This window comes from Euwallacea similis, chromosome 31, assembly GCF_039881205.1.
Source record: "Euwallacea similis isolate ESF13 chromosome 31, ESF131.1, whole genome shotgun sequence".
Lineage (NCBI taxonomy): Eukaryota > Metazoa > Arthropoda > Insecta > Coleoptera > Curculionidae > Euwallacea > Euwallacea similis.
The window spans coordinates 896,420-920,442 of record NC_089639.1 but is presented as its reverse complement, the minus strand read 5'-3'; the positions used below and the strand labels follow the sequence as shown (position 1 = coordinate 920,442).

At 30.2% G+C, this 24,023-nt stretch overlaps 1 protein-coding gene across 5 annotated transcripts in view; it reads right to left on the bottom strand.

Moving 5' to 3' along the window:
• Positions 1 to 23,571, bottom strand: part of pcx (pecanex) — a 96,732-nt gene extending 73,161 nt beyond the window's left edge. For all 5 annotated transcript variants that reach the window (XM_066403796.1, XM_066403797.1, XM_066403798.1 and 2 more), the window contains exons 1-4: positions 23,057 to 23,571; positions 13,279 to 13,439; positions 803 to 972; positions 527 to 748 (exon numbers count right to left, since the gene is read on the bottom strand). In XM_066403796.1, coding sequence (XP_066259893.1) covers positions 527 to 748; positions 803 to 972; positions 13,279 to 13,439; positions 23,057 to 23,227 — 724 coding nt within the window. In that variant the 5' untranslated portion in view covers positions 23,228 to 23,571. The remainder of the gene's footprint in view (positions 1 to 526; positions 749 to 802; positions 973 to 13,278; positions 13,440 to 23,056) is intronic.
• Between the last annotated feature and the right edge of the window lie 452 nt (positions 23,572 to 24,023).

Genomic DNA, 24,023 nt, shown 5'->3' with positions numbered 1-24,023 from the left:
AAAAATCACTTCCGTATGTTCCTTATCTACATAGAGTAGTAATTCGTCGTTTAGAATATGAATAAATATTATAAGAGTTAATTGAAATTTATATTGTTTGTCAATTGTTAAATTTCGAAATGATATGTCATCTCAGTCTTACTTATTTTTTTTAACATAAACATAATTTTGAACCGTCTCTAAAACAATTATACATACACAGCATTAATGAAGTAGATATCCCTACCTTGACGTTTAAAGATGTATCCGATTGCTATATTCCGAAACCACATAACATTTTTTGTATTGCTAACAGTTGTTAAATTATGTATGTAAGACAAGAGATGTAAAACTAGTAAAAATAAAAATGTAAAAACTAGTTCGCTTTTCATCGCATTTTTCAAAACTTGTACCTTTGCTTCGCTAACCTTCATTGAACTCCCGCATTATATCAAACGTTTTACATTATTTAAACACAAAAAAATCATTAGTTAAAACAGAATTTGGAACACTGTAAAACTATAATGTCAATTTTGTGTTGAAATACCTTGTTGTTCCAATCGACCAAAATTTTTGACTTCGTTCCCATCGAACTCGTTTGAAGCAGACATTACTTCATTTTGCATTTTTTCTTGTTTCGACTTCTGCAGCTTTTTCTCCCTAGTATGAGCAACGGGGGAATAACTGACTGCATTATTCTCAACCTTTCTAACCTCACTGGAATCACTACTACCAGTAGAATCCTTTCTGTGAACATCTGCCTTCAAATCTGTAATTGCAAACATATTGACATTTTTTTTCAATTACTCGGCATTTTACATACCGATAGTACTAGAAATGTTTCTAGTTTCTCCTACAGCGCCTTCAAGTTGTTCAGACTCCAAACTCTCTGTACTAGGCCTTGTATTCGTTCTGTTTGCATGTACAGACTGCAACCCAGATGCGTTGTGGGCTTTGGACGACAAATCTTGCAATTCAATTGCATCGTCTGATCTAAACATGTACAAAAGATCTATAACTCCCCATTTAAACCTTATAATCTAAATATTAGAAGAAATGGAACAGCGAAAATATTACCTAATTTTACTTGAGCTTCACTCAAGATTTTTTTGTAGACGTTGGATTTTCAATCAAAGGCAAAAAGCTCTTTTGTCTCAGTATGCAGTGTGCATTCAAATATTTCAGATGTGTCCAAAAATTTAGGAAATATAAGAGATACTAGAATTTTTTTCCATTGGGTACACTATTTTCACAAAGCTAATACCAAGACCTTACTTTTGCGCTTTTAATTAGAAAATCAATAAACCTGTACTGATATATTTTTTTCGATTTAAAATACAATCTAATGTCAGAAACTTTATTTTTTTGACAACATTTTCAGGACCTTCTAAATAAAAATTCAGAAATAAAATGTTTACAAAATTAAATGCAGAATTGATAAATAAAGAAATTATCACTGATACCCATTTCTGCTCTTCGACACTATCAGAAAGTTTTAAATGTTATTTAAATTAAATAATATTAAATGTTCGTCATTTTAGCATTCGTCATATTAGCACATCTGCACTGAATGTTACATAAAATTCTTAAAAATGTTTCCATATCAATGGAACGTTTTCTTTCTATTGAAGGTGAATAAATTATATGTAAAATGAAAACTAGCTTTCTAAACAAAAACAGAAAAAGAAGGGAACGAGAAAAAAATGAAACTGGTATTTTAATTTTTGAAATTATTGAACCCCAACTTGTACGTTCTTGACTTTTTCACAATTACACCAATTATAGTAATGGCGCAGTTTTATCTGTAATGCTTAATGAAATTATTGAAATTTTTCAATAAAAACAAATTTTCATATCTAAATCTCATATGCCCCTTCACACGTAATAGCTATATTTCCCTAGCAACAGGAACATAACAAAAACAACTTAAAATGTCCGAAGGTATAGACCAACAATTTAGCCACATCGAAAACCAATTTAAGAGATTCTCACAAGTTCCCAAATTGTTGCTAAAAATTTTAAATGTTCCACAACTTTAAATACACACCCTATATAAAAAGATAAAATAGTAAAAAAATAGCAGACGGCAATAACGCATAGCAAAAAACGGCGCAGTCCAGCATTAGTTGAAATCCCACATCTGCAAAGAAATAACGAAGTTACAGCTAGTCAAAATTAGGTAGTATTTTGGCAGTCCCACATCATCTAGAGCTTAGTTTAGTATACAGTGTGTCTAAGATAACAATAATGATGATTAAATTGTTAAAATCATTCTTAAATATAAAATAAGACGTTACAAAAAAAAAATCTCTACGCCTCTAACATTAAATTGCAAGTAACGTTAAAATTAATTATAGCAGGAAATCTGCAATTACAGGCAATACTACGTAGTGAACCTTCGTACTGTTATGTAATATTATTACGCACCGCAACCTTAGCATAGTTACGTGTGATGATTTAGACTTTTTAAATACAAAAAAAACGCCATTTCTGGAAAATGATCGAATTAAAAATTCGATAAGTGCGATAACACAATTCGAAAGTAATGCTACTTCGCTACCCGAATTGCTGCGAAATTGCTGACTTCGCTTGTGACTCGATCGAAAACTTTTGTCTATCTTTTAACATGGTTCTTATTATTCTCGCAATGTAACATTCTGTTATAGCATCTTGTAGAGCACGAAAAATATGAAGAAATATAAAAGGGTCAACAATTCTTACATAACTGTAAAATAATGTTAAAAAAATAAAAACGAAAATTCCAATATACCTTTGCATTATTTCAAATATCTCTAACATGAAAACATATAAATCACTTCGTAAAAGACACATAAAATGTTTCTGTATTGCGCAACTTTTTTCCTATTTAGCCGTTATTGAATCTCTTACCGTTTTTGAGATCCCCATACCATTACTATCTGTGGATGCCCTATATACAAATATTTTTTATCATTAGTTGATTTTACAGCACAAAAAAATTAGGATGAAATATTTCGATGTGAAAATCATTAATATTTATTTTTATTACATAATATTTATTAATTATATAAAAATATTACATTTTTGAAAATGAATTTATTTCTCCTAGGTCTAGTAGCCTAGACCAGTCATACAAAAGATTTTCACCAATGATTGCAAACCAAGTGAACGTTGTTACCAATGAAATGCGCTTTTAAAAGGAAGTAACAAAATTTGTAAACATGGTTTCATTGTTCATAGCTAAGAATTAGATCGAGCAATGCGAATTGAGCAAATTGGTCAGATAATGGTAGCTTCATTTATCATCATAGTCCTAATCACTTTATAGAAATATACCAAAAAAAAAATAGCTCAAAACAACTAATCTATTATTGCAAAAAAAGAAGAATGCCTATGACAATGGCTTCAATGAATCCGCATTGACACTGCGATTGAAAAATATAGAATAATGGATGTCCAAGATCAAAAAATAAATATGTAAACAGTTCCGGATCGAAATAGGATAGGATTATATAAATTCCGATAATTTTAGTGGGTAGCCGCTTCAACGAATCCCACACTATTCGGCAGACAAAACACCAAGTCAGATATCTTTTAAAGATTGTCCTCATGAAAAAAAATATAGAAAAACAAAACGAGAGTAAAATTATCTTAATCGTCACTTTAATAATCATACAACCATATCCACCAGTAGTAATTGAAATGGTTACATATACCAGGCAGATAGTTGTCATGCACACAATAATAATTGTAGCAACATGAATTGAAAAAAATTAATGTTTTCTATTGTAAGAAAAAAATTGCAAATGAAAATAGTGCACAGTTTCAGACTATTTCAGTTAAATTGAAGTTAAATAAAACCGGTGTTAGCAATACTGTGCCCGATTTTTAATAAACCAATGTTGACTGACAAAAACATGCAGAGTAATTTTGACTTGATTCATCTAAGTAATGACCTTCTTATATCAATACTCAAAAGAAATTTATTTATGCCAATGGGTCATCATTTTGCTCTCAATATATCTCTCAAGCACCGTCGAATACATGAATCCTGTATTTAAGTAAACCATGACCTATGACTGAACATACTTTAATGTGTTATTCCAATCGAAATCCTCGGCTTACTGTAGAATTCAGATATTTTTCCTTGTATAAATAAAGGACGGTAACAGTTACCGAATATGACAAACGAGTTAAAGCATTCCACAAATGTTAAATTTTAATAGGAATATGTGAAGATGTAAGTCGCGAATATTATAATTTGAATTTTTGACGAATAATACCAAACTAATCGCTAATACTGAAACTTAGGCAAATTCTTGTGCGAAAATTAGCTATTATACAAGGATGCTTAAAAATAGAAGTTTATACCGAAAAAACAATGTTCTAATTTGAAATAATTTTCAGATTTGTGGTTTTTTATGGTGCTGCATATTTTCAAAATGTATCCTGAATTATAGACCCTCTGATAAATTGGATGACTGTCCAGTTGCCATGAAAAATTTTGAAAAACTACTGTTCTCATAAAGATAGAAAATACATCTAAGATGATGTGTTCTTAGTTTCTCACCTAATAGTAATTTTTCCAGTACGTTTGACCAAAATGACAACCTACTTTTCTTTTATTTCGTATTTTAAAACAAAATGTTAAATACAAAATAAATCATAGAAGTTTCTATTATAAAAAATTGGATCAGGCATGAATTTGTGGGGTACTGTGCAAATAAACATGTATTTTGCTCCAAAATGAGAAAAAAAATTAGGAGGTTATTGTTTTCATGAAATACCAGAGCAATGTTATGTGTGTTTACCGATGTTTTTAAATACAGTAGACTTACGACAATGTCAACTATGCCTAACGGAAAATCCGTGTAACATTAACAATGCAAAAATTTGTACAGGCCGCCATATAACATGAACAACTGCACTTTCGGTTACGTAAACAACTGCCCTTACCTTAGAAAATCAATATTTTGTTGTTGAGTATATCCCTGACTCAATGTCGGGGAAATACCCCACTGAGAAATATGGTTTTTCTGTGTAAAAAGAAATGTCTTGTCTTTATTTCGTGCATTAGGGCTTTGAGGGCGATTCGTTATTAGTAAAGGTTATTTCTTATTTGTACGTAAAAATGTCGCCTAAAAAACCAAAGTGTCTTACTCTTCATGACAAATCGCTTGTGATTCAATAATTAAATTACGGGCAAACAATTATGTATTTGACAAAAAATTTGGTGTTGCTAAATCGATAATTTCTAAAATTAAACAAAAAAAAAATGATTTCCGTGGCAGTGAAAGATGCCTATGTCGGACCAGATAAAAGGAGAACATTAAAAAGTTCCGATTTCCTAAGAATAGAAAAAAAAATTGTATAAATGGTTTCTTGGTCAGCGAAAGAAAAATTGTTTTATGAATGGTAAAATGATTAAACAAAAAGCAAAGCTAATTAATTCCCAAATCACGGAGAATAATAAACCATTTACAGCTAGTGATGGATGGTTACATCGCTTGAAAAAGCATTTTGGAATTCGTTTTTAAAAAATTTTGAAGGAAAAATTATCTTCTCAACTAGACGTTGTAGATCCATTTAAAAATCAATTAAATAGCAAAATACAAGAGCTTGACATTACATTAGAGCAGCTATATTATGCTAATCAAACAGGGCTATATTGGAAGTTGTTACCAGACAAAACATTTGTCTCGGGGGCAGAAAAAATTGCTGCTGGAAAAAACCGAAAAGCAGCGAATAACATTTTTAGCATACACCAATGCTACTGGGACTCATAAAATAAAACCATTGGTTATTGGTAAAACTGTCAAACCTAGATCATTAAAAAATTTCAATTGTCCTGTCGACTATGAACATTCAAAATCGGCTTGGATGCCTACTTCCATTTTTAAACATTGGTTTTACTATTCGATTGTACCTCAAGTATAGTTTAATTTTTTTTCATTTTAAAAACCATTTCCATTTCATTTTAAATTACATAATATTACTCACATATGGATGGAGTTACTAAAAAGGAACCAAGTGACATCTCAACACTTTTGAATAATTGACCATTAAAGTTTCCATTGCCTTAAAAATCTAAAACTAAAAATATAATAGTTTTAAAGGCTTTATCTGATAATTAATTTCTCATTGTTTTGGTGTTGTGAGTTTGGATGGATAAAAGTTTAAAACTAAGAAAAAAATATAGAATTTTAGCGCTTGGTTCCATTTATATAATAATATTAAATACAACTTGGGATCTTTTATACTATTTATTTTAAGAAAACAATAGATATTTAAGAAACAAATGCCAACGTTTCAAACAAATATAAGTAACGGAAAGAAATTATACATTACGAAATAATAAGAAAACATGGATAATAAACGTTTCATTACTGTTAAATGTCTTTATTTTTCTTCATTCTCAAAGTTAATATGTCTACAAGAGCCTTCAATGTCATCTTCAAAGCTTTTAGTTTGTAAGTTAGTATAAAAATCTTTAACATCTAATGGAATAAGTGGAAGACTTTCGATATCTTGCATTTTTTGGAGGGATATACGTTTCCCACGAGGGTAAAGTTCCTTCAGTTTTGTATAAAATCCGGTTTCTAGAGAAGGTCTTCCTCGTTTTTGCTTTTTTATATCCTCTTTCTTGTAAGTATCTTCTTCACGTGAATATATTTTTTTTAAATTGTAGGGGGCTCTTTTTCAATTTTTATTTCTCTTGCTTTAAGCCAGCTAATTGTTTCTCTATTTTTCTCAACTTTTCGGTTGGTGATTGTTTTTTTCAAATCTTTTGTACCAAAAAAATCCGCACTGTTTATTTCATAAATTGTACTTTTTTTACAACAACCATTAATAATTCCTTGAAATTCATTTAAAGTGTAAACCTGAATTTGATTTTTCATTGCTCTTTCAATTTGACTAAAATCTGTATCATTTGGTAAATAACTATGTCTTGGAAAAATATATTTGAAATATATATTTCTTAGCGATGAATGGGATTCTAAAACGGCTTTCAGCGTCAATACAATTTTGATATTGCGATTCTGGCCGCCGCAGGAGTCAGATCATAATGTTATTTCTTCAATATAGGATGCTAAATATATCTCGATACATTTTTTAAGATAAGATCCTACCTCTCGCGCAGCCCTTCCTGCAATTCCTTCCTTCTATATAAAGAAATATGGGGTATTTGTAGAGTCCGTATGTATTCCTTCGTTGAATACTAATATCTGCCTCTTGTAGTATACGATGTTTGTAGGTATTTTTGGTAAATCTAAAACTTTTTCTGTATCACACGTTATTGCTTCGAAACGTGCTTCAGTAGTCTCTCTTTTTAAATATGCTTTCATCGTTGTTCTTGCAATTTCATCTATTTTTAAATGTTCATCATGTAACCTTTTCCGTTCAACTTTTACCCCATCATCGACAGCGCTTTTAATGCTAACTACAAACTCGTCGCATGTTTTGCATGCATCTTTTATTGGAGGTTTTCGTTTCGAATTAAAACGCTCGTAAAATATTTTTTTATAAGTCGAAAATGAAACTTGTGAATTCTTTTCACTTAAATACAATTTGTACATCTTACTCAATATAAGATCAGGAGGTAAAAATGTTGCATCTGTTTCTTTACATGCGTAGTGCGAAATATATGTGGGAAATTTTTTAATATGTAAAGAAATCTTATCCACGATCTCTTTAGGCAAAAATTGCCGACATCGAATACTTGAATTACCTCTCATGTCTTTGATAATTCCAGAAGTACCTTTTTTTCAGAGCTGTATCGACTCTTTTGGTTGATATTTGAAAGGATTTAATATACATATTTCTGCAAACTTTCTTTTTGTTTAATTCATAAAATTTTGTCATTGTTCGTCTGTTACTTTCCTTGTTTCTTTTTCGTTTAATTCCTTGCTGTCTCACGGTAGCAACTATAAAACTCTTCTGTACATTGTAGGATTCTAATTACCAAAATGATCCAAAAAGCTGTTCCATTTCAGCGCTTGGAATATTTTCATAACATTTCTGCGGGCTATTACAGTTGAAATCAATAAACTTTTTTGGTTCTTGTAAGCAGCCTTTTACTGAGTAATGTCTTTTATTCACATCTTTTAATTACTCTCTAGTTTTAAAAATTTGTCCAGGATATTTGGTTTTCTTTGCCTCTTTTTGGTCTTCCAGGAAAAACTCTATGCTGAGATGAATAGCTCTTTGATTCTGAGCTATAATCATTAGGATTAAATTCACTTCCCGAATCTTTAAAATCCGTAAAATTTTCTAAATTGTTTTGCCTTAGTTTGTTTTCTGTTGAATTAATCAACAATTTGAATATAAAAACTTATACTACTCACAAAATTATTAATATTACATACTATCTGTTTCCGGGTGGTTCCAAATATTTTTGGCTAGTGCCATGGATAAAATCCTCTCTGTTCTTGTATTCATGACTACTAAGCTTTACACAATAAAGTGACAACTGCTTCATGTCCATTTAATTTGCTACTAGAGGTAAATATCGAACGCGTTAAAAAATAACAGAACGTAAACAAAACCAAGCGAATAAACCGATAAAATCAAAATAACGAAAGAAATATCTCGGTCGCTTGGATCTGTTTATATAAATGTAAATTTTGTAATTTCATGTTTGTCGTTTGAGTCTACTGCTCGCAAATATCGCTACGATAATCATAGCGCTTGAATCTTTTTATTATAAATAAATTAGCATATACATATAGTCTCTTTTCGTACAAAAAACCCCAAATGTCGAAAATTGTCGTTTCATTCCTTTTCTAGTAACTCTATCCATATGTACTAGTAGGTTAAATTGTTTCTAAAGGATAAAGGTTTCCTTATAAAAGCTCTACTTTTACTGGATAACGCGCCATCTCATCCACATGAAGATTAATTAAAAAGCGATGATGGGTTTATTCAAGTATTGTATCTTCCCCCTAATGTTACATCTCTCATACAACTAATGGACCAAAATGTTATTCGATTAACGAAATTATACTACAGGAACAGTTTTCTATCTAGTATAATAAAAAATACATGAATGTTTCCGATGCCTTAAAGAAATTGACTATTAAAGATGCAGTTCTCAGCTTAATGGCAACTTGGAATCACGTTAATCCAGAAACTATTAAAAAATGGAAAGTTGAAAGAATATTTTAGATTTCAAACTTATCTCATGATCAAGACGAAAATATTCCATTTGCCATTTTAAAACGCCAATGGAACAATGAGAACTCAGTATCCAAATCGCTTGAACTTTTATGAATAGAGTAGGTCCTCCTGGTTCTAAAATTGATTTTAATTTATGTGTTTTATTTAAAGGGAGCATTTGAAGAATCTGATGTAATAAAGTGGAATGAATGTGATAATGAATTTAGAGATGACAATATTGAAGAATGTCCAAGTAATGAAGAGGCGGAACAAATTCCTGCGCTGTGCAATAAATTTTTATTAGATAGTGCTATAAATGCTTTAAATATAGTCACTCAGTAGACAGAAGAGTGTGACGTTGACTTTACCGATCTGTTTGTTATAAAAAAATTGAGGTATAACGCCATCATCCAAAAAAATTAAAAATCCTTAGAAACAAAGAAAAATATCGGATTTTTTTAACAAAAAGTAACTTTTTTTTGATAATGTTTTGATTCTTATTGTTATTTAGTTTAATAAGTTTTTATGTTTATGTTGATATTTATAAATGATTGTTAGTTTTTACATACAACTTTCGATAACGTAAACAAATCGTTAATTTGAACAAGCTCGGTTTTTTTCGGTTCATACTATCGCGAGTCTACTATATTTAATTCCATAAATTAGGATAAAAAGTTGCCGGAATTTCTTATTTGCTAAATTCGAGCGTTATCACTGTCGATTCAGAAAAAAAACATCCACATTTCACAGTGACTCGAGGTTTTTAATACATTGCAATAGCATATACAGTATCGTAACATTTGCAATGCTCACTATGGGATATCCGAAATGGTAACAGTTGTAGGTTCGTTTAAATTAGAAAAAAGATACGCATTCTATGTTCATTGCCAATTCACCTCGAAAGTGGATTCACCTGCCACAGTTTCTGAAATAACAAAAAAACTGAAAAATGGTAGTTAAAAAAAATATTACCACGAACACAATTAATATGGTTTTAATGAATCGTGGTTCGGATATTTTTTATGATTTCGCTTCGAATGATCTTCGCAAATAACTTCTAAACTATCCAGATTTTGCACACCAATAAATAACTTTTTTTCCTTATGAACGTCGTATTCTAATTTTAAACCATTAATTAAGGAAAAAGATTATCATACACAAAATAAGAAAAGAATTAAAAACAAAAAAAAGTAATTATTGGGAAGGCAATAAGTAAATAATGGTGTAAATTTCTAATATAGCGTCTATAAGAAAATAAAGTTGTTTGTGAGCAAATGCTAGATGCCGTAGAAAATATCTACCAATGCCATTCGATGAATTCGAAAAAAATATTAGTACTCCAAGTCATCAAAATCACATTAGTAGTGGTCTTGGTAAAATATTCTTTTTTAATTAACATTATTTTAGTTTTTTTTTATATTTTAGAAACCATCACAGATAAATTCGGTTGAAATCTGAAATAATAAGCATTAAAATTTCCAAATTTTTCCTAATTTAACAGACTTCGAAACTCTTACCATTTCACATATTTCCATAGTGCGCACTATGAGTGTCACCACCCTATATATGACTAAATATGTATAAAACTTGCCCTGTGTACCTTTTTAGAATTATCAATTTTTCCTTATTTTTCGCGAGTAACTAATTTGCTTATGGATGAGACAATGGTAATGGGTAACCTTACATATCTACAGCCAACATCTTTACTATCTTCCCAAGCTATAATTCAACATACCTAATTACAACGGTTATATTGCCTAAGTGAACAATTTTACCACTTTTAATTGAGAGAACTTGAAGCTCAAACCCTTAAATTTCACTAAAATTAAACACAAGCGATGCATATGTGGATCAGATTACTAGTCTCGAGAACTTTGTAATAATTAAGTAAAAAGAAAAGTTTATAAAACATTTATGTTAGTTGAGTGGTAACCCCACACCACAAGTATATTCATAGTTTATCCTTACAGTTAGAGATAATCTATAAACGACTGTTCAATTTTAACGTTTCAAATTGTTTACGGCTTACAGTTTTCTCTTAAGTTTATAGTTTCAGCACCCCTTTTTACTCCACGGTTCCGTAAGACACTTTATTTTGTGAAACATTTTTTGAGAAAATTCAATTTTTCCTCATCTAGATAATTTTTAAGATAATTTAATAAGAAAGAGCCCTGTTTTTGAATTTTTCAAAAATTTCTAAAACTAAAAGTATCCGTTATGTACTGTAGACCCGATTTTTTGTTACAGTTACTGTTATGGAACAATACCAATGACTTTAAGCTTTAAGTCTCCTTCAAACCTGATTTACAGTTACTTTAACGTCAGTGTAAGACGCATCATTAAGATTTTATATTGCATGTTGCCAAATTATTTTAAGTCTCCAGGATTTTACGAAAAATGTAAAATTAATCAAAATTGTCAAACGAAAATATACATATTTCAAAAAATTTTCAATCTGATTAATAGAAATTTACAATTTTTTTTGTTAGTTTCCTTTTCTTTTCTGCATACACTTATTAATACAGTAACATGATGTCACGCACTGAAAATATCAATATTAACTTAGTTTTTTTAAGATGGACAAGGCGTTTTTAATTCATATCTCGAAAGCACTTTTTATTAATTCAGTTTTTATTAAATCGATATCATCATGATCAATATTTGCTGACGTTGTTTTATAAACTTAGTTATGAATAATTCTTCAAATAGACAAATACATTAAAGCATTATTGGAAAACTTAGGTAACTAAAAAAACATAAACGCAAATGATACCTTTATCATTAAGGAATAAAGAGCATTTTCAAAATATGAAACCAAAATGGAATGCTTATTTTTAAAAAGTGATTAGGTATCGATATCTGGAACGCGATATGTTATTTTTCGATAATAATAAGCCTATGTCGGAGAGAGTGTAATGAATGGATTAACTTTTTTTGATGAGATAGTTAGTTTTTTAAATATTTTCCCGTGAACATTTAGCATAACCGTATATACAGGGTGTCAAAGAATGAGGGGGTCAACGCTTAACCACATATTCCTTAGTCAAAAATATATATCGATTCATAGTGAAATGCTTATATACGAAATTGGCTCCTTCTGGAGATACAGTTTTTCAAAGTTTCACTTTTTTCTTTGTTATGCGGATAACTATACATATAGTAGACTTATATATTAATTTTAAAATTAATATATAAGTCTAAAAAATAACATTTTCTTATTTAATTTTGGACAAAATAATTGCCCATCATTTTATACTGTCAGCATCAATAATTATTAGAGGAAAATCACTTATACCTATGTACATATCTGTTATATGGTTTAGTTTATTACTGAAATTAAAAATATAGCGGTATCCTTGATATAGGTATTTAGCGAAAAAGAAAACTGAAAAATTGTTATTTTGTTTTTAGTTAACTACAACTTTGGTAGCTGTTAAACTAACAATTGTAAAGGCTGCTTTACAGTTAGCAATATTTCTTGCCAGCAACAATGAAGAATACAAATTTACAATTTGGCTGAAATTAGCGACTTTTTGTCTTAATTGCCAATTTTAAAACCCATAAAAGTCGTCAGACATCTACTATGAAATAAAATACATAAAAACCGTAAAAAGACCGTAAATAACGGTTTCCCAGCAAAAAGATACTCAGCAAGAGTTAACAAAAATGGATTTAAAGCTGTTATTGATAAAGCGTATGCATAGAATCATAATTCCGGACATGTTATTTTACAGTCGTCAAGAAAAATTGCGATTCGTAAAACTGCTTTAGAATACTTTCTAGATCTATGCCGAATATTTGAATTGTTTATGAAATGTTCAATCCACAACAATGAACCTTCATTTGAAATTTTTCAATTTTTTAAAATAATTTGATAAAAATTCTTTTGTAGAAATCAAAATTTAAAGTAAATGTATCATGATGAATAGAAGAAGGGACAACGTCCACTCAAAGGGCAGAAGAAATTTTAAAATTAGACTCAAATAAAAGTCGAAAAGAACAAATAACTAAGATAATTTCATTTTAAAATCAAATGTTACTTATCTATACCTAACATACTTATCTTATTTTTAAGGAGCTTAGCAACTTTAATCTCTAATATTAATGTTAATATTAATTCCACAATGTAGTATATATGTAGATATCTTCCAAGAATATTCTTACCTTTTTAAATTATTTTGATCCTTGTCTTCGATGGTTTCCGTTATGCATTCCTTGGTATCATAAATGTAGTGTAAAAAATAATTTCCAAATTTGAGGCCTCCAAGACCAACAGCTACTAGGCAACAATATATGTACCATATAATTTTTGTAGGAGGGAAATACTAAAATCGATATATCATATTTAAGTGACTTTAATTGATAATTAAATTTCCCTGAAGCTCAGGGTGGTAGGGTCACTATTCAATATAGGATTCAATTCAAGGAGAACATTATTCATAAGACAGTGCAAAATAATGTTCTATTATGAAACTTACGCAATGTAAGGTGTCCTGAATATAAACAGCCATTCTTTAACCACCATGTACTCTACATCTATTATAAAATAAAACTATTTTACTAAATAAAATTTCCCATAATGAATGGTAACTAACTGAACCAACATGAAAATATTAAGATTTATCTTAATTTACCTACGGGGTGATTTTTTCGATGCTTAGTGGAAGGATCTCGAAAACTAACAGATTTGCATATTCAATTAAATGTAGATTGAATTGCTGTTTCAGGTAACCAATTTAAAAACACTTTTGTTCTGTTCAAGAAGTAAGCCTGATATATTCTGAGTATTACAACATGTAACAAATACTCATTGGTAAAAAACAATAACACCGATTATCAGGAATAGCGTTTTCAATGATTAATCTAAAGTCTCACCTCTGCTATATGTAAATTTAACTTTTGTGATTTATTTTCCTTGAGCCTATTGCCGTTGTGCAATGGTTGTGAACATCAATTATATGTATATAGATATGATACTTACTTAGTATTGGCCATAATTATTGTAACTTTTAAAATTGATTTATATTTTTGTTTTAATTGAAGGGACAAATGCGCCACCCTACACATACATACATCCTTTATTGAACTACTTTTACTTATCAAAGAAAAGGAATGTATTATCTCTTCTTATATTCACTGGCATAAACAAATTGTGTTTCTATGCTGGCTAAAATTTTCGCAACTATTTATTTTTTCGTGTTTTCTTGAGAAAATTTTACTTCTCAGTTCTTGTATTCAATTCGACTATTATTTAGTGAATTTTCCACCATGGCTCGAAGTAAAACATAGTGGTGGCGTTAGAACCAGAGTGATTAATTTTTATAAGAATGATCTAAGGCAAGACGAAATAGCCCAGAAATTTACAACTTCATAAATCGACAGTGTCGAAAATCATCAAACAATTAGTTCGTACTGGTAATATAATACTATTAAAAAACACTGGTAGACCAAGAAAGTCCTCCAAGCAATTGGACCAAAAATTTTTAAATATTACAAAAAGGAGACAATTCTTATCTTCAACGAAAATCCTGGGTGAAATCGACCAAGCAGAGCTATCTGGCCTTTCAAGTCGAACAATCTTGGATCAGAAAATTCCGGATCGAAAAGTTAAAAATGCCGCGGAACTATTCAAATTACTATCAAAAGCTTGATCAGAAATGGATCCAGCTATAATTGAGAAATTAATTAATTTTATGCTAAATAGAATGGCAGATGTAATGAGGGCTAAAGGATATTACACTAAATATTAAAAATGTGTTTTATTTTTCATTGTTATAATTAATTATTTAAGCAAAATAATTTAGTTGCAATAATTTTGGCCAGCATAGAAACACAATTTGTTTATACCAGTGAATAAAAGAAGAAGTAATACATTTATTTTCTCTGATAAGTAGGATGTACAGTACAATAAAGGATGTATGTACAGGATGGTGCATTTGTCTCTTCGATTTAAACAAAAACAAATCAATTTTAAAAGTTGCAATAATTATGGCCAATGCTGTAAATTTGTTTTCAGATGCTTTCACATTTCGTAAAAAAAATATGGGATATATTTTATGTTTCGCGCCACCTCTGATCTTTGGTCCAGATGGGGCGACTCTGGTGAGTTTTGACAATATGTACGATGTGGTTGACATAAAGCTTGGGAGGAGGGGGTAAGAGGCTATTTAAACCACTATTTAAAAAAAATAAATTTTCCTCCAATTTTCTGTTTCATTCCAAGCACTCAAATACGAAAACACTCACACACTCAATCAATTTAAATAAATCATCCAAATTGATCAAATCAAACCTTAATAAATTAAATGAATAAACGTTCTGTTTCTGTGTTTCAAAACTGAATGTCAAAGATTTGCCAGGAATCAACAAAGGAATCAGAAATTTAACTAATTCAGCCAAACTTGTCTAATTGTTCTTCATATAAGGTAAAACACGTACATATATCTTCAATTTCTATTTCACCTTTGGGACCCAGTGTATACCCAGTAATTTCACTAAAACTTTTATGACAAACATTTTTCGATAAAATCAATAGCTCTATGAGTTCAGCATTGGTCGAAAGAAAAGTGGACATCATGAATAATATTTAATCTAATTACAAATTAAAATTAAAGTAAAAAAAAAGATACATTTTGAATTGACGAACCTTTTTAGTATACATTTAGAGACAAAAGAATACATACATCTACTATCAAATAATTTTGAGAATTTTTGAAAAACCATTCAGAATACGAAAAACATCCAATATATTCGACATATCCTTTCTTCAAGTAGTACAATAAACATGATAGTAAATAAACTAGCTTTTTACAATGTAGGCACAAAACATTCGAGCCATGCTCCCACATGCTTGGAATTTTGTTTTTACTCTTAATAGAATAATAATACATCATTTCAGTTTAGTTTAGTAAATTTTAAGAAATGTATAGCGGTTATTTTTTGTGGTTCCACAAAAATGTCTCCAAAACGTAAAGAAATTCGAAAATGTTTAAGGGAAGTTATAATACAAAATTATAAGGATATTAAATCATTGAGACAAATTGAAAATTGCTAAATAAAATCACTCTTCCATGCGAACAGTAATTAGTAATTATTAAAAAAAATAACTTGATTACTTCAAAGTGTTAGATTTGGGAGATAATAAGAGGTACAACTTAGAATGAAATAACTTTATTATCTAAAAATTAGAGAGGACCAAGAATCGTGTACGTCTTGTGGACGACAAACCTTCAGACTACTCTTGTATATAGAACTAACTCTAAGAAAAAAAATATACGATCATAACTGCTAGGTATGCATTTCTGTCGAGTTCCCCAAATTAATAGTTTATTGGTACGTATATGTGAAATCAATCCGCTTGTCTTTAGACGCCGCTAGAAAAACTGTTTATTATTAATTTGGATGACTTATGGTTGAGTATAGGATTCCAACACAAAGTATCACTCAGGTCGTTAAAGAATTTTTTCCGAATTGTGAAGAAGCAATTATGCATAAAGTAAAAAAAACTCCTCATCTCATCAAATGCTCCTCAAATTGCCATTGAGATGTATAAAAAAAAAACAAAAAAAAGTGCCATCCAAAAACTGTACCGAGGTTCTTAAAAAAAATGAAAATAAGAACCGAATAGCCATGCGAAAACCTTTCATTGACACCAAAAATCGTAAGAGATTGCAATTTGCTAAATAGTACGTCGAATATAACGGAGTTTTGCTCTCAAGCAATTTTTGGTGATGGGAACAAATTTAACATTTTCCACAATGATGGCAAAGTTAAAATTTCAAGATAACCAAATACTGCATTACAAAAGCGTAATTTAGTAGAGACCGTTAAACATGGTGGCGGAAATATAATGATGGGGAGGTTGCATGTCAGCAGCTGGAGTAGGCAATCTTATATTTATAAAAAAACACCATGAATCGATTTGACTATGTTAACATATTAAAAGCCAATCTTTGAGCTAGCACAGAAAAATTAGGTCTTAATAAATCGTAGTATTTCCAACATGACAACTCTAAATATTCTATTCAAGTAGTAAGAGAATGGTTGTTATATAATATATCCTATCCGTTACATACCCCGCCCCACTCTTTTGACATCAATCTCATAAAATATTTATGGGAAGAAATGAAAAGACAAGCAATAAAAACCAACTAAAATTGATTTTTAAGAGAAGTTTCGGAGAATATTGAACTACTAGAATATTGAACTGAAACCATTTGAAAATTTCTTCAATCTATGTGAAAAAGGTTAAATGTTATCATTAAGTCCAAAGACTATTCAACATCCTACTAACAAATAAGTAATTGCTTTTTAATTGTAAATGTATGTTAACTTTTGTTCGTCATTTTCCTACATTGTTGAAAACGGTATATTTTTTATTATTACAATTAATATACGTTATTGATAGTCGTTTTTATAATATAATTAGTGAAATATTTATAACTATTTCAAAGGTCTTTGATTTTAATTATTTTTTACATAATACATATTAGGTGTTTCAACGAAAACTTTCTACCACGGTTATTTTGGACAATTGCAAGAAATATAGTAAAACACCAAGACACATCGATTCTGTTTTCGAAGAGGACACATGATGGCGAGGATTGTAAATTTATTGAAATAACTCTCTCTATGGGGGCGCGATTAGATTTGAAATTTCAAACGAGATAACGAGTCAAGTGACCCCTCAATTTAAAGGTAACAAAATTCTCTTTAATGTAATGCCCTATTTTTTTTTTTTAATCACCAGTTCTGAGAAAAATAACGCCCGAAGTAGCTATCCCAACAGTTAGATCAAATTATGCAATTAAAGAATCAAAATTAACCCCCCCCCCCCCCCCCCCCCCATGCAATGATAAACGTTTTCCCATATTTCTTTAAACATTTCCAAGAATTTCAGGGGTGATTAGGTGATATTCTTCAACTATCCGTCTTCTTAATCCTTTCAGGGAATCCGATTAGGTTAGATAATTTTTTTATTTTAAGTAACCTCACAAATAAAAATCGAAAAGTGTTAAATTAGGCGACCTAGGTGGTCACTCAGTGGATCCTCGACGACCTATCTAGTGATCAGAGAAATTTTCATCCAGAAATTGGCGACCACTGCTGTAAATTGCGCAAGCACCCCATCCTGTTAAAACAATTCTTCGTTTTCTAAAATGTTTTCATCTTTTTCGATGACATCCAAAACCATGGGGTAGATATGAGTTTCCAGAAAATTCAAGTACAAATTCCCATTGAGATTTCCCAAAAGAAAAACTTGTCCGATTACTTGGTCGCTGAGAATTCCAACTTAAACCTTCAACTTTTTAAGGGTATTCAGTGTATTCCTCTTTGAAAAGCCTAGGAGTGGAATCATTCCACCATCTGCAGTTATGGCATTTAACCTGTCCATTTACAAAAAAGTTACATTTGTCCGAAAAGCAAATCGAGTAAAGTACATTAGGATTAGCCACAAATCTATTAGTCAATACTTCAGAAAACTGAAAGCGACGGTCCGGACCATTCTCGTTAAGTTGAGGGACAAACTTAATCTTATAGGGGTTGTACTCGTAAGCTTTCAATATACGCCAAAAACTCATCACAGAGGCACCTGAAACTTCTGACAGTATACTCAAAACGTAATTTACTTTCGTTTGACCAACTACATACAACGATTCCTGTGGCTTCATTTCTGACCGTATTTTTAGATTGCTTCTTTTTATTATGTACAGACCCTGTTCCTCAAAACTTTCGTACCAAAGAAATTGTGTAAACTTGGAAAAGTAGTGTTCTCCGGGTGCCTTTCATGGCTTTGTGCTGTTACTCGAGCGCAATCGTTGCTCTTGAAATACAGCGAAATTAATTCAACCTTGCCATAGAGTAAAGCTCAAAAGAAGCAACAAGTCCTAAATAAATTTTAAACTGCTGAGCAAAATGTAAATAACATCTTAAACAATTTTTTGCGTGGATTCCTTTATTAAAATAAAAATTGTTGTCAAGATAATGAAAAAAGTTTATTTATTTGAGCCCGTCAAAGAGATTTTGTGAATATTTCGTCGCATCTTCTGCATACCTTGGGCGTTATTTTTCTCAGAACTCGTGGTTAAAAATTTTTAAATGGAATATTACGTTAAAGAAAATTATATTATCTTTAAACTCAGGAGTCACTTGACCCAAGGTTCCGTTTGGAATTCCAAAGCTGATTGCACCCATAAAGAGGGGATTATTTCAATAAATTCGAAATCCTCGCCATCATATATCCCCCTCGAAAACAGAATCAACATGTCTTAGCATTTTACGATATTTTTGCAATTATCCAAAATAACCATGATAGAAAGATTTTAATGGAACACTTTGTATGTATTCTGGTCTTTTTAAATGATATATGTAAACTTTTGTTTCTAAGTGTACATTCTCCTCTATGCGGCTGATACGCAAAATTCTAAAGGATTACCTATACCAGAATTGCCAGACAATAGATAAGAGCAAATTTCCCTATCGTGAAGGATTATATTAAAATCTCATGTTTTTTTAAATATATTTGTATGCATATGTATTTAATTGCAGCAAATGCATATGTACATACAGCCAGTGAGAAAAAATATTCAGATGCTAGGTTTTGTAAACCTAAACGTTTACAAAACATCATGTTTCAGACTTAAAAGTTGAAAAATAAAAACCGATCTTTTTTATAATGATGTACGAAATCATTTACAATAAAAACATTCGTTTGACATTAAAGAAAAAAATCGAATACCAAAAATTTCCTTGAATAATGACTAAAATGGTTATATAAATACAAGGAGCCAAAAATATTCGGACGATTCAATTTACGTACGGTTTCTAAGAATGAGTCATGCGGCTATTAGCGTCACCCCTTGTGTACATATTTATTTACACTTCTGTGCTTAGGACCGCTTAAAATTGTTACAAAATGATTCGTGGTAAAAATACAAGTGTCGGAATAATGGAGGACGTATAGAGTGGTGAAAATGAGCCGCAAATGGATAATTGTTTTGTATTGTTTATTACCCAAAAATGTTTATTGTTTAAAAATTATCTAGTTATGGTTACTTAAAGATATTATTTCGATTGTAGCTGTTTTGTAGTAATTTAAGATTACATTAGTATAGTAATATTAGAAATAAATTACTAGGATTTGATTATGAACATGGAAATAAAACAAGGTTTGCACCAAAAAAATAGCTTAAAATTAACAACTCTTCAAACAAACTAATTTGTACTATATTTGTACTATTTGTATTATTTGTAATATAAATATTATTTATATTTTTTAATCCTCTTTGAAATGAAACTGACATATTAAATTAATTTGTTTTATTATCTGTATGGGGTAATCGTAAAAAATTCCGAAAAAGTGTTTTATAGAATAGAAACTTGAAACTTCATTATTGGGTTTGTCTTTTAATTCTACAGCAACTTTTCATAATACATGTTTTCTCTAAAATTAAAAATAAAGGTACTTTACGCATGAGCCATTTTCACAATTTTTAAATCTCCCCCATATGAAATGAGATATACATACAAATTTTGTAAATTGCATTTTGAATTTGCAGAAATGCACAAACTTTCACCAAGAATAAAATTTTCTGATAAATTGAAATTAAAAAAATGCATATGATGCATATTTTTTGCCAGTTACTGTATATCAAGTGCAGGAGTTGGACAATTCGCATTTGTTGAGGGAAAGATGGATAAAATGCATTATTTAAAACTTTAAAAATAAACCTTCGATCCAGTGTCGAAAACGGAGACATTTTAAACACGTTTCAACTTTATCAGAATAACGATCTCAAGCATAGCGCATAGATAGTAACAGAATAGCTACTCTACAATTACCCAAAAGTGATCAAAACTCCAGCACAGTCCCAAGATTTTAACTCTATTGAGAACGTGTGGCATTTTCTGGAAACGCAGATTACAAAACATGAAATTATTAATAAGACAAATTTGAAGCTGCTGTTACAAGAACAATGGTCTAAAATTGATATGGAATTTTAAAAAAATATATCTTTTTTGCTGCCTAATAGTTTAAGACTGAACAAAATGAAGAGCAGACAAAGTGCCAAAATTTATTAGCATTTTGCTTAAAACATATTATAATAAAACCTTTTGAATATTTTTGGCTCCTTATATTGTAACAATTTTGTTTATTATTCAAGGAATTTTTTTACTGTTCGATTTTTTTAAATGTCAAATGCATGCCTTTATTGTAAATGATTTTGTACATCATTATAAAAAAATCAGTTTTTGTTTTTCAACTTTTAAGTCTGAAATATTATGTTTTTTAAACATTTAGCCAGCGTCTAAAAGTCAGATAAGTACAAATATATAAGTAATATTTGTAATTGTACTTTTATTTACAATGGTATTCTGCACAGGTAATTAGAATGGCAAATACAGGCAGAAGTACAAAAGTACTTGTGATTGTAGTTATTTTTTTACATAATTGTCACAGTTTTGCTTCTTGTAAGAAATATTTGAAATCAATGAAATTTAACTAATACCAATAATTATCACAAAAGATTACAGTAAAATTAACAAACATTCCACATTGCTGTAAGTACAGAATCTTGGATCAGTACTTGTATGCTATTTGGAAATCGTCAGTCAGTTATAAACAAATAAAAGAACCAAGACCTCACTGGGAAAAACTGTACAGTTCAATATTGGTATAAGGGTATTAGCCCTCAGATTGAATGGTAACCAAATTTCAAGTTTGATTTTTAAAATAAATCTCAAGAATTCACACTACTAACTAGAACTTGGAATTAAAAATTTACATGTTATTATAACTGAAGCTTCACAATAACTCCAAGCCCAAAAACATTAATGCATATCCCAACATCCATATTTCTTGAAATATATAGTTATTTAAATTAAAAATCAGAGGTTTGTAATAATGTTTTAAAAATACAAGGCTTGCAAGAAAATCTCTTTAAACGCAGTACTAGCAAAAATATCACCACACCAAAAAAATTTTTTATAATAGATGCTATTTAGAAATGGTCACTATAACAAAAACTTATAAAAATCATGAGAATTTTCAAAAGACTGCACTAAGAGTGATAATCACATATTAAATTATTAGTAGAAACAAAATTAGGCATGGCCTCAAAAGATTTCTCACAGAACATGTGATTAAATTATGGCAATTTACTTTTGGAACTCACTATATAATAAAATAAATAATAAATATGCTACACATATAATTTATGGTCAATCATGTGACATAAATGCACTTAGACAAGAATAGGGGTCAAGGAAGAGATGATGGGACTCAAAGCATGGTGTCATAAATTATGAATGAATATCCCAATAAGGAACCATATGGACTTGTGAAGAAATTTTAATAAAAAATCACGGGTGCCAAAAAATTTAGCATTTTTAAACATACTTATTGCTGTAAATTGTTGGTGCCAGTTTATTGGCTCTTCAAAATTTACCTGTCTACATACTATGTAAAAACACTGATGCTAATCAACTGACACCAATGGTTCATGTATATATAAATGCTGCTTTAGGTCCAGTTTTTCAAAATCTTGGTAATTTTGCCAACAGGTAATTTCCATAAAAATAATAAAATTAGCAAAAAAAACTAAAAAAAAAACATAAAAACACTGCATTGGCCAATTCTTTCCTGTATCTCCATCGAAATAATTTTCTAACAAATTTGTCATGAGTTTAAAAAACTGGGATCTAAAGCTGTGCACATACTGATACCACTCAAGCAATGGGCACCTTGTTTTAATTTCCCATTTGCAAAATATCATATGACGCTTTGCAACAATATAGATATATTCATTTAAAATATATTTTAAGAACTGTTTGGGTGACATTGCTGAAAACCCATAGCTCACATGGTGCCAATGTAATTGAGGGTTTAGTCAAATAAAGCACAACATAAAAGACAAGCCAATGAACACCAGGACAAACTTACCACGTAACAGCTAAATGGCAAACACAGTAGAAACAACCAAACATACATGTGGAATGTATTGCAAAACACATTTTGACTGGGATCATAAAACCAACCGCCAGTAATGGAAGCCCAAACCCCTTGCCGTAAAATTTCTAATATTTGGGACCCCATGGATTGCTCTTCCCACATATTAAGTTTCACACATATCCATTGATGTCCCTTCAATCATCTGCGCAGGAAGACTTGATTATTCCAGGGCAATGAAAAATACAAAAACCTTCAAATACTGATTTCACTCCAATTTTAGGTCAACTTTAGATTGTTGGTAAACGAAATGGACAGTTCTGTTTTCACATCTAATTGCATATTAAAAAACTATTGTAAAGTCAGAATTCTTTCTTGGACTGAACTTTAAAAGCACAGAAATTTAGGAACTCGAGAACCATAACACTCCACACTTTAATTTCTTTTTAGAAACTCCAAAGTTGCTTTAAATTTTCATTGTTTCTTTTGATACAGCAATGAATTTACCCAATTTGTCCTTGAAATCAGCTGTTCTTGACGTTAACAGTTGACGTTGAACTAAATGGCAAGAAGCAAGCTGTCAAAATCCACGAAAGTTATTTCGATTTTTAATATTTAACGTAAACAAACCCCAGATAGCAAGGGTGAGAATTATACCTTCAGATACCATAGAATTCATCGCTGTAGTTTTTATGCATCCTCGCTCAGAGTTTTCACGTTAAATTAATTAGGCGTTGTTTTGATTACGTAGTTTGCGGCCGCGTAATGACTTCAAAATCAAAAACCAAATATCCGGGTTTTTTCCCTTGTTTGCGTAAAGAATGTTGACCTTAATACTGGATAACGCATCGTATCTTCTGATTTGGTCGAAAAGAATAAAATTTCGTCTGGAACGAGATATTTGTTAAGTCTTTACGATTGCAAAGTTTTTGAAACAAAATAAATCGTTTTAGAACATTTA